This window comes from Cervus canadensis, chromosome 28 (assembly GCF_019320065.1).
Source record: "Cervus canadensis isolate Bull #8, Minnesota chromosome 28, ASM1932006v1, whole genome shotgun sequence".
Taxonomy (NCBI): domain Eukaryota; kingdom Metazoa; phylum Chordata; class Mammalia; order Artiodactyla; family Cervidae; genus Cervus; species Cervus canadensis.
The window spans coordinates 7,398,043-7,413,605 of NC_057413.1; the positions used below are offsets into that span (position 1 = coordinate 7,398,043).

Sequence of the window (15,563 nt, forward strand, 5' to 3'; positions counted from 1 at the left end):
TGGACTGGACAGAAGTGACTGAGCATGCACACAGGGCCTGGAGGATGCCCACAGCAGAGCTGGGAGCGAGGAGAGGGAGGCTTCACGGAGGGCCTCGAGGCCAGGTTTGAATCAGCTCGCAAAATGGGACACTGGTCTGCTCATTCTCCAAGGACAATACACTGGAATGTTGAGTAGACACTCACAGAAAGAATAGTCAAGGGGGAACAAGGCAGCTCTTATGGACTGAACCATACCCACCCCCCACCCACATTCACCTGTTGAAGTTATAACCCTCAGTACCTCAGAAAGGGGCTGTGTTTGGACGCAGGGCCTTTAAAGAGCTGATGAAGTTAAAATGAGGACGGTAGGGTGGACCCTAACCCACTAGGACTGGTGTCCTTATGAGAAGAGGAGATAAGGATACAGAGCCACACGGAGGGCAGACCACGTGAAGAGGGGGAGACACAGCCATCTGCAAGCCAAGGAGAGAGGCTGGTAGAAGCAATCCCGCTAACACCGTGGTCGTGGACCTCTGGCCTCCAGAACTCTGAGGAAATTGCTGTTCAAGAAACCCAGCCTGTAGTGGGTTGTAATAGCAGCAGATTAATACAGTAGCATTCAGAGAAGATAGAACAACTGGCCACCTTTTATGGCTGTTACAACAAAACTACTGTTGTTTACATTCCTCAACTATTTCGGCTGCTCAGAAAAGCAGAGCTGATGGTATCTTCTCAGTCAGGGTTTACTTCAGAGTTGCTGCCCTCTGATTTATCCTTTCTTCCCTAATTCCACTGGTTTTTTGGTGCCTTCTCCCAAAATGCTGCTGATCTAAGTTTGTCTGCAGTCTTCCATTTTTGTTGCTAGCTGACAAACTTACCACCTGGGAGAGCTTAATTTACATTTTTTTTATAACTAGTGCAATTTAAGGAACCACAGCTAAAGGATATTCCGTTTTTACATTTGTACGTCTTCACAAGAGTCACAGAAATCTTGAGAGCACAGAAGCTTATTAACCTTTCTAAGCCATCAAGTTTATTTTCCTTGCTTTAAGCCAGAACCCTCTTAACCTATCCCAGGAAATGAGAATTGCTTCATTTAAAAATAATTCCACAGAGGGAGATTCCACAAGTTTCCTGAGCAAGACGTTACAGCTCTGAATGAGTCAAGTAATACAACGCCCAGCTCAGCGCTCCCTGCCTGACTCAGACCGGCCGGGACTTTTCTCAGGTCTCCCCTTCAGAATGATGCAACACTTGCAGTGGAGATTAATCCAGAATAAAGCAGCAAATGGGGACTAGTTGTGAGGAGTTTTATTAATATATAACTGTGGTGGACAGGGTGGTGGCGCTTGGGGCAAGTAGAGGAAGCCTTTGCCAGATGGATCTGAGTTGGGGCTTTCCTGGAGATCCAGTGGTGAAGACCCTGCATTCCCCTTGCTGGTGGCACAGGTTCAGTCCCTGGTCAGGAAACTAAGATCCCACATACTGTGGGATGCAGCCTATATATGTGTGTGTGTTTCTGTGTGTGTGTGTGTGTGTGTGTGTGTGTATATGTATATATATGGTGTGTATTACATGTAATATGCTATTTCAGTCATCATTTATGTGCATTTAGCTTAGGAAACAGATAAAGTAATGAGATTAAAAAAATACATGGAAAAAGAAATGATACGAACACAAGAAACAAAGAGAAGGAATTAAGAACATTGAGGGACAGGTTGGAAGATATATTTGTCAGAGTACTTGGCCGGTGTTGTGCAGCTGATCACAGCTGTCTTCCGTGCAGGGGCAGGATGGCCGTGGGGCCACTGTCTTACCAGTGGGATGGGCTTCTCTAGAAAGTTGCTCTTACCGGTGGGAGTCACGTTTTAATCATTTATTCGGGCAGCCAACGTTCACAGAATGTCTGTTAGGTGCCAGAAATTAGACATGATACAGACCAGGCAGGCTCTACGTTAATATGTCTTTATTAGGAAGAAGAAGAAAGAGGCGGCAGAGGAGGAACCTTTTCTGTACATTGACTCTTTCACATTTTGTGGGTCGGGTTCCTCGAGAAACAGAATCTGCGATGCTGAGAGCTACCTGCTGAGTGTTCAAAGAGCAGGGCTCTCGGAGCATCCGAGAGAGGGAGGGAGCCAGGAGAGCCGGAAGGGCAGTGCAGCTGCCCGCCGTCAGCTGCTCTTGCACTCCGGGAAGGAGCTCTGGAGCTCTCTCTGCCTTCAGAGTTGTCCTGGGGCCCAGCCTCTGGAGCCCAGGTCCGCCGGTCACTGGCCTTAAGCCCTGGTCCCGGCGGCTCCCTTCTGCCGAGGACGGCTGTGGGACAGGCGCTTGCCTGTGAGACATCAGCAGTCAACCCTCCTCCCAGGAGCTGGGGCCTGAGCACCTTGAGGCTGGGGAGGGCGGGAGTCCGGCACCACACCGCACAGCCGCTATGTAGGAGGCTCAGAGAAGGGAGGTGACTCACTCAGGAGCACACAGCAAGTGAGGGGTACCCAGGCCTTCCTTCAGCCACTAGTCTTCATACTGTGCAGAGTGAACCTACCAAGAGGCTGTGGTTACTCAATACATTGCAGTTCTTTTATTTGGGTGCTGGTGTGGACTCTCCCCTCCTATCAGCCCTCATTCTTTCCACTCTCTGACAGGTAAAAGCAGCGATCTCAAGCATTTTTGTGGAATAGACAGTTAACTGTATTTCTGACTCTGTTGAGCCTGAGAGTGAATATATCAGCCTGATGATGGAAATCAGAGGTTTGTCCCAAGTATGGAAGTGGGCTCTGTATACTGTAAATGAATCCTTGTCTTCTGACTGTTCATGGGCTACCTTGGACCTTGGATGATGAAATGTCCCCAAGCATCTCTCTTCCTCTGGCCCTGCTCTGCCATCCCCAAGGACCTACGCATTGAAGTTGCTGTTGTCATCCTGAGAGCTTGACAGCAAAAGTGAAAGTAGCTCAATCGTGTCTCTTTGTGACGCCATGGACTATAGCCCACCAGGTTCCTCTCTCCATGGGATTCTCCAGGCAAGAATACTGGAGTGGACTGCCATTTCCTCCGCCAGGGGTTCTTCCTGACCCAGGGATCAAACCTGGGTCTTCTGCATTGGCAGGCAGATTCTTTGCCATCTGAGCCACCAAGGAAGCCGAAGAACCAGAGAGCTTGATGATACTCGAGGCAGAGCTGCCTGACTTGGGCAATTTTATATGAAGAGCGGAGGGAAATGCCAGTGCCTCTGTTGGCGAAGTGAGGCCAGGGAAACAGGGAGGGGCTCGTCCAAAATCTCCCCTGGAGATCCCAATTATGAGGCACCGCCTCCAACCACGTTTCAGAAGGAAGTTTGTTTTTAAAAAGAGGAAAATCCAGCAAACTCTATGAATTCTGCAAACCAGTTTAAACTGTAGCTGAAAATTCCCTCTATCTCCTCTCCCCAGCTTGCATTCCCTGGGTAATCCAGGACTGCCCCTGGATGGAAGTGGAGCAGATGGAGAGGAGGGAATGTAGTATTTGTGGAAGATCCAGGCTCTGGAAGCCTCGCCAACGCAGAGCCCCGGAGGGTGTCCGACAGCACTGCCTGGTCTCCACGCCCAGCTTCTGGGAGCTTTCCCATTCGGTCAGACTCACTGCCCTCTCCTTAAGCCTTCAGACTGTCCCTTAGGGTGCCCCCCACCCCAGTCCCTTGAGCATTCACTGGGCAGCGATTATGTAGAGAAAGCAGTGACTCCACTGTGGGCCTTCGCCAGCTGGGAAGTTGGAGCACGAAGCCCGTGGAGGCAGATACTGGAGCGATGAGGCAGGTGGGTGATCCTAGCCTGAATCCATGACCGACCCCCCATGGTGCTCAGGGGAGGGACTGATGCCCCACAAAACCCCCTCCCCTCTGCACCCCCCCTGCTCTAGCTGAGATGACTGGAAACTCACCAGCACTCTCCCATCTTCTCATCCCACTGTCCACTGCTTAACGCCATTCTGGGCGCTTCCCTCATATCAGGTCCTTTGTCCCTCAGAGTCAGTCTGTGGCTAAGCACTATTTTTATTTCTGTCTGACAGATTTGGGAGTAAAAGACAAAGAAATACCCAGCCCGGGGTCAGGACTGCTAGAACTGAGGAACCACCCACAGAGCCCATGATCCTAGAGCTCATGCAGATAACCACCAGGCCACCCTGCCTTCCCACTACACGGAGAATTGGCTGCCTCTTCCCTGGGGTCGGTTTACTCCCTTGGAGACTCACGTCTCTCTCCTTCCTCTCCTCTCCTTAGGCACCAGGCAGGAATCGGTCATGGTGACCAGTTCTCTGTGGAATCCCCACAAATCACCTCACGCCCCAGGCATCAATCCTTTGAGTCCCCTGAGGTGGCCTCAGAAAGAAATGGGACACTCTTAGAATGCTGACTTGTATTAAGTTGGACTTTGTCCTCAGGGTCCATAATGGATATTCAGCCCATTAGAAATTAAGGCTGTCTAAAGGAGTGCATGCATGCTAAGTCGCTTCAGTCCTGTCTGACTCTTTGCGACCGCATGGACTGTAGCCCACAAGGCTCCTCTGTCCATGGGACTCTCCAGGCAAGAATACTGGAGTGGGTCGCTGTGCCCTCCTCCAGGGGATCTTCCTGACCCAGGGATCGAACCCGCATCTCTCATGTCTCCTGAATTGGCAGGCAGTTCTTTACCAATAACAAGCCACCTGGGAAGTCTCATTTAAAGGGGAAGGGTGTAAATTTCCTGGAAGCAGGATGGGGTACTGACTTCAGTAAATTTACGTAAAATAGATTCAAGAGTGTTATAGTAACTTATGAGACCTCCGTGACTTTATAAATGCAACCATTAGTTAATTAGTCATTTGCTAACACTAATCGTTAGGAGACACAATCCTTTAAGACCTCAAGAACTAGAAATTTTAAGGCCCAGTATTTCACGTGAAGTCACATATTTGAAGTCTGACCTTAAATTAATCCTCTAAAACATATTCAACCCATCTTTATCAATTGGAAAATGCTTCATTAAGTCACACTTTCAAGATGACACCTAACAAAAATGAAACAGCCACAGGTCAGCCCCTCTCTGCCCATTTGAAGGGCCTGAAGGTGTTCGAAGAGTCTGTACTGCTCAGGAATGCAGAAAAGTCTGAGGTCAAGTCCAGTCAATATACGAACGCACCGAGTTTTTATTACAGGGATAATCTGTGCCCATCACTATAGCAAATACAATGTAGAATCATAGAATGTTATGGCTGGTGAAGACTTCAGAGATCAAATGCCTGTTCTAGAGCTATTTACAAATTGATTGAAATGTTAAGAATCACATGTGGGTGGAGACGTGCAAACAATACATAAATAAGCAGAGACTAACAGATGCTGGAAAAACTCAGGGAAAGGAAAAAACAAATGTGGAAAAAACAAAGTGACTCAGCAGAGATTTTTAAGGAGGATCTGAGATTTCAGGTGGTCTGGGAAAGCATCATCGTGGTGGAGAAGCAGGTGGGCCTTTCGTTCAAGGATGGCGTGACTGTGGATAGAGCAGTGACTGCAGAAAGCCTGGGGACCAACACTGGAGAAGACACAGGGCTTCCTGGAGAATGGACCAGCCCTACTGGGGAGGGGAGCGCCAGAAAGAGAGCGAAGTAGGCAGGTGAGCTCCTAGATCAGGACTTTTGATTGATCCTGTGAGGTAGGAGGGAGCCACCCTAGTTTCTTGAATAGCTGACCACACTTCTCAATCAGGCTTACGATGCTGGAAGCAAAATAAAACCAAAACCATTTGTTGGGAAGATTAATCTGAAATCTGAGTGATGGATGGTTGGACTGATAGTGAGAGGACAGTGAAGAGGTGATCTGGTCATCTAGGTACCAATTAATAAGCGCCTACAGTGAGAGGGCGGAGAAGGCAATGGCATCCACTCCAGGACTCTTGCCTGGAAAATCTCATGGACGGAGGAGCCTGGTAGGCTGCAGTCCATGGGATCACGAAGAGTTGGACACGACTGAGCGCCTTCACTTTCACTTTTCACTTGCATGCATTGGAGAAGGAAATGGCAACCCATTCCAGTGTTCTTGCCTGGAGAATCCCAGGGACGGGGGAGCCTGGTGGGCTGCTGTCTATGGGGTCGCACAGAGTCGGACACGACTGAAGCGACATAGCAGCAGCAGCAGCAGCAGTGAGAGGGGCGATACGACTCGGGAAGAAGGGGAGACCCTAGCAAGAGGCACAACATAGGATTTGGTGGCTCATTACTCATACATGGCTCAAACATGAAGTCACATATTTAAAATCGGACCTTAAATTAATCCTCTAAAAACATTTTTAACCCATCTTTATCAATTGGAAAATGCTTCATGAAGTTACACTTTCAAGATGACACCTAACAAAAAGGAAACAGCCACAGGTCAGCCCCTCTCTGCCCATTTCAAAGTGCCCAAAGACGTCCAAAGAGACTATACTGTTCAAGAATGCAGAAAAGTCTTCCTTTTGTTATACTCAGGGAATTAGCACTAGGAAATATGTCTTTGACAGATGAGTGTCTTTCTCCATTCTTGGAAATGTGATGGCTCTGGGACATGTAACTGAGCTAGAGGTCAGTAACTGGTTTGAGGGAGTAGGTGATGAATCCGCTCTTAGCCACGCTTAGAGTGAAAGCTGAGTGCCGAAGAATTGATGCTTTTGAACTGTGGTGTTGGAGAAGACTCTTGAGAGTCCCTTGGACTACAAGGAGATCCAACCAGTCCATCCTAAAGGAAATCAGTCCTGAATGTTCATTGGAAGGACTGATGCTGAAGCTGAAACTCCAATACTTTGTTTGGCTACCTGATGTGAAGAACTGACTCACTTGAAAAGACCCTGATGCTGGGAAAGACTGAAGGCAGGAGGAGAAGGGGATGACGGAGGATGAGATGGTTGGATGGCATCGCCAATTCGATGGACATGAGTGTGAGCAAGCTCCGGGAGTTGGTGATGGACAGGGAAGCCTGGCGTGCTGCAGTCCATGGGGTCACAAAGAGTCGGACACGACTGAGCGACTGAACTGAACTGAGAGTGAGATAGGACAGCCAAACTAGAATTTAGATTTGATTAGATCATCAGTGCTGGCTGACCCTGCTCCCTTTACATTGACCATTCTTAATATAAAGCAAATAGATACAGAAAGCTGAGACTTTTGCTGTATTATTCTAATTCCACAAAATCATTTCTTGTTATTGTTTCCTGTTTACTTGTTTTCATAAAATTCTGTGATGGAAACAGGCAGTCACTTTGCCATTTTTCAAGCACGGCAGAGCTCTACTCAGGCTTCCCAGGTGGCAGTAGCGGTAAAGAGCCCACCTGTAATGCAGGGGACAATGGTTTGATCCCTGGGTCGGGAAGATCCCCTGGATGGGGGCATGGCAACCCACTCCAGTACTCTTGCCTGGAGAATCCCAAGGACAGAGGAGCCTGGTGGGCTATAGTCCATAAGTTTGCAAAGAGTTGGACTTGACTGAATCGGCTTAGCATGCACACAGAGCTCAAATCTCAAATTTGAGGTCTCAAAGTCAGATTACCAGTGAGGAGGAAGCTGAAATTCCAGGTCTCTGTGAACTGAGCTTTCTGAATTTCCTCTCCTTAGCATTACAGAGAGTCATTTTTTTTTTTTTCTTACCATGCATTACTTCTGCCTGGATTATGATACCAAAGAACTGGAATCAGATACTTATATTGCACCCTACATTTAGGTTAAAACATTTCAAAACTTAAATTAGCATCCCCAAAGGATACAGCATTCTTAGCTTTTAACTCTAAAAATAATTTTACGTATTCCCCAAATGTTTTTTAGAAATCTATTTTTCTCCCGTTCACTTATACGTCATCATCTCATTCATCCCATTGTGGTCAGCTGGGCTAGGAAGAGAAGAAAGGAGGAAGCGACGTGATTGGTTTGCGGATGGTTGAAAATGTGCATTTGCCATTTGGTTGGGTGATTTGTCCTTTATGATGGTGCCTGAGCCTATAAAAACATTGAAGTGGGATCTGAACGTGGCAAAATGTATTTGCTTTTCTTAGATAAATCTGTTAGTCTGGTTGTGCTGTAAAATGGCATTATTCCTCCACTGGAAATTGCACTTCCTACGCAACATACGCCACTCTGCCTTCCCTCACAGACTCCCCCAAGCAAAGTTCAAAATCTCTTCTGCATATGTTGTCAATGTCATAATGAAACCATGAAACCATGACTTTAGTTCCTCGTTTGGGCTCATCTGAAAGCACTTCAAGGTAAAATTCTTTTTTTTTTTTTTTTATTTTTCCCCCGAGAAGGAAGGATTTATTACCTGCAGCAAATAAGGAGAACACTGGGGATCTCTCCTCAAGTAGTGTCTCCCCAAATAGCAAAACTGGGGAAGTTTTAAGCTAAGGGAACATGTATATTCATGAGGGAGCTTGAGCGGAGGAGAAAAAAACATCAAATTGGGGCAAGGACTTGTGAGCACAGCGGGGAAAGGAGTGGGTGGGACGAATTGAGACAGTGGCATTGAAACATATACATTATCAGCTGTCAAACAGATAGCTAGTGGGAAGCTGCTCTATAACACAGGGAGCTCAGCCCAGAGCTCTGTGATGACCTAGAAGGGTGATACAGAGGGGAGTGGGAGGCAGGTTCAAGAGGGAGGGGATATATGTATACATATATCTGATCCCAGAGACATGGCATCCGGTCCCATCACTTCATGGCAAATAGATGGAGAAACAGTGGAAACAGTGGCAGACTATTTTTGGGGCTCCAAAATCACTGCAGATGGTGACTGCAGCCATGAAATTAAAAGACACTTACTCCTTGGAAGAAAAGTTATGACCAACATAGACAGCATATTAAAAAGCAGGGACATCACTTTGCCAACAAAGGTCCATCTAGTCAAGGCTATGGTTTTTCCAGTGGTCATGTATGGATGTGAGAGTTGGACTGTGAAGAAAGCTGAGTGCTGAAGAACTGATGCTTTTGAACTGTGGTGTTGGAGAAGACTCTTGAGAGTCCCTTGGACTGCAAGGAGATCCAACCAGTCCATCCTAAAGAAAATCAGTCCTGAATGTTTATTGGAAGGACTGATGTTGAAGCTGAAACTCCAATATTTTGGCCACCTGATGCGAAGAGCTGACTCATTTGAAAAGACCCTGATGCTTTGAAAGATTGAAGGCAGGAGGAGAAAGGGATGAAAGAAGATGAGATGGTTGGATAGCATCAAGGACTCAATGGACATGAGTCTAAGTAAGCTCCGGGAGTTGGTGATGGACAGGAAGGCCTGGCGTGCTGAAGTCCATGGGGTCACAAAGAGTGAACATGACTAAGCAACTGAGCTGACTCACTGACTGGTATCTAATTTCAGCTGTTGTATGGCAGAACCCAACACAACATTGTAAAACAATTATCCTCCAGTTAAACTTTTTAAAAAAATAACAATTTTTAATAATTTTTTACAAAAAGAGATAAGATTCTTTTAAAAAGAATTTAAAAAGCATTTCACAATTAGCCAGCACAGAGGTAGCTATGGATAACTCCCAAAGTGGGTTTCTCAGAGCAAATTGCCAAGTAAAAGAGAATGCCCAAACTCACAAACTATGAAGAAGAAAGATAATGGAATTTTCTACTGGATAAAATCAAAGGCACAGATATTAGAGATAAATAGCTTGCTTCCTGATGCGTACTTACCAGATTAAGGAATGTTAGGTACTTCCATTGTCCCCCATTTAGAAAGATTTGGGATTTCCGCGGATCCTGTCCTTCTTGTGAGATATAAAAGTTGAGGAAGATATACCAGCTCAAGACAAACAAGTGGTATACACACGTAGACATCCTTGTCATGGCTAGGTCTGAGCAGAGAGCTGTGAGCAGCTTCCTTCCAGAGTCCTTGTCACAGCTGAAGTCCTAGGGCAGGCCGGAGACGGAGCGCCGTAAAACACACCCCTCTGGGACTGACAACTCCAACACAGCTGGGTTTTGCTTCCCTCATAGGCTCCTGTCCTGATAAACATGGGGGACAGGATTATTGCTGAGTCTCAGATGCCTTCATTTAGAAAATAGCAGGGAATCTGCCGCTTTGCTTGTGAATTTCAGCATTTAGACTTTGAAGAGGGCAGGGAGCAATGCAAGAAGTGCCCTTTGCACTATTTGACTAGGGTGGGGCATGATTAAATGACCTCATCAGTAAGTCAAGTCTAGTGAAATACCCTCATGGCCGTATATTCTCTTTTCTACCCTTTCCTTTGGGACAGCATGAAGAAGTTGCCGTAATATATCAGGAGAGAACGAGAATGAGGTTGACAGACCTGGTGGAAGAGATTGCGGGTACGTTTAGCACAGAGGGGAGTAACTAGACGTGGGAAGGGTGTTGTAATCTTGCTCCGAAGGTCTCTGAGGCCCTCTGAAACCTGAAGTAACCTTTGATCCTCTATTGATCAGCCCCAGGGTTTTACCTGCCTCCCCACTGGCCCCACCCCCAAGATTTTTATCTGTATCCTAGAGAAACAAGAGTTACTGAGAGCTGTCCCACACACTTCATTTGCAAAAGCATTTCTAGTCCCTGGGAGGGAAGAAGTAGAGCAAGAGGTCTGTAGCCAGAGAACCAGGAAGAGACATGTGGCCGTGACCCCCACATACCTGGGTTCGGACACCGCTGGAAGGGAATAAGGGTCTCTGCGTCGTCTTGGAGTGGACAAAATATGCTTAGACGGGGCAGTTTTCAGAACGGGGCCCTGCCACAGGCCCGACAGAGGGGACCTCAGAGAGGTCTGGAAGCATCTACCTTGTGACCTCACCAGCTCGCTTCCCCCGGGCAACTGGCTCCGAGGGTTCTGAGCAGATCCCTAAGGGAAGTGGTTCTGCTGCGGTTAGTGAGTCTGGAGTGGGTGGTGCTCGGGGATTTAACCAGAGCTCACAGGTACTAGGGGAAAGAACAGCAGGCTGGACCTGGAGCACAGAACACAAGGAAACGGACCTCCTGGGATCACTGGATCCCAAACATGAGGTGCTAACCACGAGGGAAGAGCAAGCCTCAGCCAACAGTATAGGGTCTGCATTGGAACCATTCCCAAAGGAAAGGATAGTCTGGGAAATGCGAGATATAAAACCCCATACACAGGTTCACAGCCTAAGTTAACGCTGTGTATAACACTATCACCTAATACAGTACTTACCATGTGGGAGGTATTGTTCCAAGTGCTTTGTGCATATTAACTCATTTAACACTCTAAACACTACTATGAAGTATGTTCTATTGTAATCCTCATTTTCAGATGAGAAAAGTGAAGCCCAAGCTGAATGCATTCAACAGAAAGTAAGAGGCAGGTTGAGTTGCAGTCTGAACCCTAACCAGAGTGAGGTGAAAGTCGCTCAGTCGTGTCCAAGTCTGCGACCCCATGAACGGTAGCCCACCAGGCTCCTCTGTCCATGGGGATTCTCCAGGCCAGAATACTGGAATGAGTAGCCATTTCCTTCTCTGGGGAATCTTCCCAATTCAGGAATCGAACCCAGGCCTCCCTCATGGCAGGTGGATTCTTTACCATCTGAGCCATCCTGCCTGACCACAGAGGAACCATACTTGCTCTGTACACCCTCAGACTCCCTTTGCAATATTTCTCTATTTCCCATTAAGCCTGCTTTAATCCTCTACTTCTTCCATCAGAAAATTCTCTCAGGAAAGGATCAGATATGTCTTAAAACTTGGTGCACGTGTGGGTCCCTGTGCTGTCTCCCAGGGTAGATTCCTAGTAAGCATCATCATAGATTGAGGGACTTTTATCTCTTTATACAAAATCTCAAGCACAGGTCTGCAGATGGGTAAGGATTTGAAGAAATATTGGGAAAAGAGAGGAGACAAAGACCTCAATCTCCCTGGTGTTTCCCAGGGAGCTGGTCCAGCCCTTTGTCCGACTCACACTATGTACTGACTGTGGTGATTTTGCCACCATCTTGGTCTCTACCACTGCTTTCTAGCTTATGACCAAAATTTTCTACCTCTAGTCCCAACCCTCTACCCATCCCCATCAAGCTTCAAACATATCTTCGACTACATGTTGAATATTCCTTCAATAAGTTGGATGCACCCCAAATTCAAGATGTATAAAATGAATTCATTACCCTGCCCCAAACCTGACTATTCACTCAATCTCTATGAGTATGGACCCATTTTCTTCCTGGGAGTCCTCCTCGTTTCCTCTCTCTCAAGATGCCAAGCTCATCTTCCAAATCCAGCTTGAGTCCTCTTCTTTCCATTTCTTCTACAACTACCCTAGTTCAAGTCTTCTTCATGTCTTTCCAGGACTATGGCAACACTCTTCTAACTGGTTTTCCTAATTCTAGTCTCATCCCCCAACTGTGTTCTTCACACGGTCAGGGAGGGATTCAACCTAAAACGCCAACCTTACAACATCTCTCCCCTACTCAGGTCCCTTTACTGTGTCAGTATCATTAATAGAATAATATCCAAGTCCCATAACTTGATGAAGTGGCCCCTCTCACCTAGCTCTGATGCTCTTTCCTGCCTCACTCTTGTCTCATACTCAATGCTCCTCCTACAACACCGAATTGGCAGAGTTTCCAATCACGCCCGGCTATATCAGGTCCCGTGCCCCTACTCTTACTGTTTCTTCTCCCTGGTGGCCTCCTCCCAACATGCCTTTGACTTGGTATCCCATAACCATTTTCTAAAATGCAGATCAGCAGTTTCCTTCTCTTAGAACCCTTACCTGAGCCTCTCCTCAACCAGGCCGTGTTGAATAGCCACTTCCAGTCTTCCTCAATACCCTGTGCATCTCTGCAAATTGCATGATAATTAGTACCTTAGTGTTGTAACAAAAATACCGCAGACGGAGCGGCTTATCAACAAAGAAACTTATTATCTCAGTTTTGGAGGCTGGGAAGTAAGTCCAAGGCCAAGATGCCGGTAGATCCTGTCTGATGAGAGCTTGTTTCCCAGAAGTCACATTGCCCACGTGTGGGAAGGGGCCAGCACTTCTCTGGGGCCTCATTTGTAGCGACTCCAATCCTATCACCAGTGCTCCAGCCTCATGATGTAATCACCTTCATACCACCTCCCCATACCATCACTTTGGGGTTAAGATTTCAACTCATGAATTTTGGAGAAACACAATCTATAGCAATTAGGAATTGTTTTAATGTTCCATTATCTCTCAAACACATACAGGTGGTATGTTTTGATTCCTAGAGCTTAGCATAGTGCTAAGCACACAGTAAGAACTTAATAAATATCTGTTGAATAAATGAATATGTGCATACCAGATGTGCTTGTCTAATGAATTCTCTAGGCCAGAATACTGGAGTGGGTAGCCTTTCCCTTCTCCAGGAGATCATCCCAATCCAGGGAACGAACCCAGGTCTCCCGCACTGTAGGCAGATTTTTTACCAGCTGAGCCACAAGGAAAGCCCGTTGTCTATTGAACCTTACTATAAAGCTGTTTCATTCATTAAAAACCTACTACATTCAAAATGCTCAGCTTCTGGCTTCTGGGGAGGAGGTAAAATACTACAGTGAGGAAGACACAGGCTAATCCCTGTAGGAACTCACAGTCAAGTGGCAGAGACAGATATGTAAACAAAAAATTATAGGATGATGTGATAAGTACTGTAATAGAGGCAGCCATAGCGTCCTAATGGAGCCTAAATTAGCCTGCAAATTATTCCGTCATTCTAAGTATACAGAAGACAGAGTTAAAGATGAATGCATTGACTAAAGCAGAGGAGACTCTGGAGGTTGTGCAGGAGAAAGTAAGAATTACTGTAATCTCCCCGAACAAAGTTGTCATGGCCACCAACACAGGGAACAGTTTTGTCTGACAGAAATGATGACCCATTCCTAGGCCAGTCTCAGAATGACGAAGTGCAAAGGGCAGGGACTCACACCTGGGCTTGCATCTACTAGGTGACCTTGAGCTGGTCAGACAGTGGCTTCCACTGGGGTGTTGGTTAGTTCCCTCAAGTAAGAAATGCTGATTGTCTCGCTTCCTAAAGCCAGGATGTCTACTGGGCTAAAGGAGTAGTGGAAGAGGGCTAGCCTGTAAAGAGACTGGAGGGAAGTCCCACACCCTCACAGATGCACACCCACTCCCAGACATACCATGGCGCCAACTACAATGGAAGGGTTAGTGGAAGACCCTTCACAGTGATGGCTGCAGGTAGCACAATGGTGAGAGGGACTTAAGGGCCGTGGAGCTCAGAATTCTTCAGGTTATGGCGAAAAGGTGGAAGGATTATGGTTTCATTCTGGCACAAGGGAGGAAGCCCTCCAGCTGATGATGCTAAGCAAACTAACTGGTAAATCTCAGTCCCTTTAAGCTTCAAGACAAGTTGGTGGGACTTACCTGTATTCCACTTACCCTCTTAACATATATAGAGCCATTTTGATTTGGCTCATTCCTTTCAAAGATGATCTATACCTCCACAGCCCTTACAGGCTCTCTTCGCTTCATCCACCCTTTAGTGAACAGTCCCATTATTAAATTCCCAGCTGAGTGGGGGCTACCTCTTTCTGCAGCAATTCTGGGGGAGCCAATCAGAATATGAGCTCCTCCCGGGGTATCTGATACACCTCTGGGTTCTCAGCACTTTTTATTTGTTGTTGTTTACTCACTAAGTTGTGTCTGACTCTTTTGTGACCTCATGGACTGTAGCTTGCCAGGCTCTTCTGTCCATGGGATTTCCCAGGCAAGAATACTGGAATGGGTTGCCATTTCCTTCTCCAGGGGATCTTCCCAACCCAAGGATCAAACTCACATCTCCTGCATTGGTTGGCGGATTCTTTTCCACTGAGCCACCTGGGAAGGCAGCACTGTTTATGGTAGCAGGTAAATTCTAGATGCCAATAAACTTTGTTTGCATGGATCAGTTCTGGTATTGTGGTTTTCTTAATATCTGCCTGGGGCAGGGGAAGTTTCTCTTACCCTTGGATTTCCTGATTATTACCGCTCTCATCACCCAGAGCTGTTTGTATTTATCTAGAAGCCCTGCTGCCTCTGAACCAATATCACCCCCACAGTCTGCTAATGGCTCTTTTCCCTAATAAAAAGTAGGTGTTTCTGGAAATAATTAGATGTGTGTCACGCCCAGTTGAAGCCAGGTTCAGGGAGACTAGGATCTTTCATCTAGTGGACTTTGCATCCTTCGGGCCCCTCATCCATTTGCTGTACAAGCAGCTGAGAACTGAATTAGAATGAAGTGTTTCACCCATTGGGTTATTTCTGTCCCATCTAACAGCACTTGTTTCTCTCAGAGGTCATTGTTACTGCCCTGCTTTTTAAAAGCTAGAACATTTATTAAAGCTTCCCATCTGAAGTCTGTTTGGTGAAACCATGCGTGGGTTTACACCCACCAAACCAAGCCAACTCTGAAAGGCATCAGAACCTTTTTTTTTTTCTTTTCCAACCTATGAGAACTTTCCTGGCCTTCCATGTTGGCTGTTGTGTTGGGAAACCTGATCCAGATCTACCTTACTCTCTGATCTCCAGGTCTGCTTTCTCAGTGGAAAGCAGTGTCTGTATTAACCTTCTTGGACCCACTCAAAAGGAGCAGAATTCTCTTGATAATTTTGATGGTGCATTTTCAGTTGCCAGG

General features: G+C 46.6%; 1 protein-coding gene across 2 annotated transcripts in view; it reads right to left on the minus strand.

Moving 5' to 3' along the window:
- Nucleotides 1-10,241, minus strand: part of LOC122429893 (androgen dependent TFPI regulating protein) — a 66,532-nt gene extending 56,291 nt beyond the window's left edge. Inside the window, exon 1 of one of the 2 annotated variants that reach the window (XM_043450574.1) lies at nt 9,648-10,238. In XM_043450574.1, coding sequence (XP_043306509.1) covers nt 9,648-9,800 — 153 coding nt within the window. In that variant the 5' untranslated portion in view covers nt 9,801-10,238. Of the gene's footprint in view, nt 1-9,647 lie in introns of both variants that reach the window. The other variant, XM_043450575.1, reaches the window with a different exon arrangement.
- Between the last annotated feature and the right edge of the window lie 5,322 nt (nt 10,242-15,563).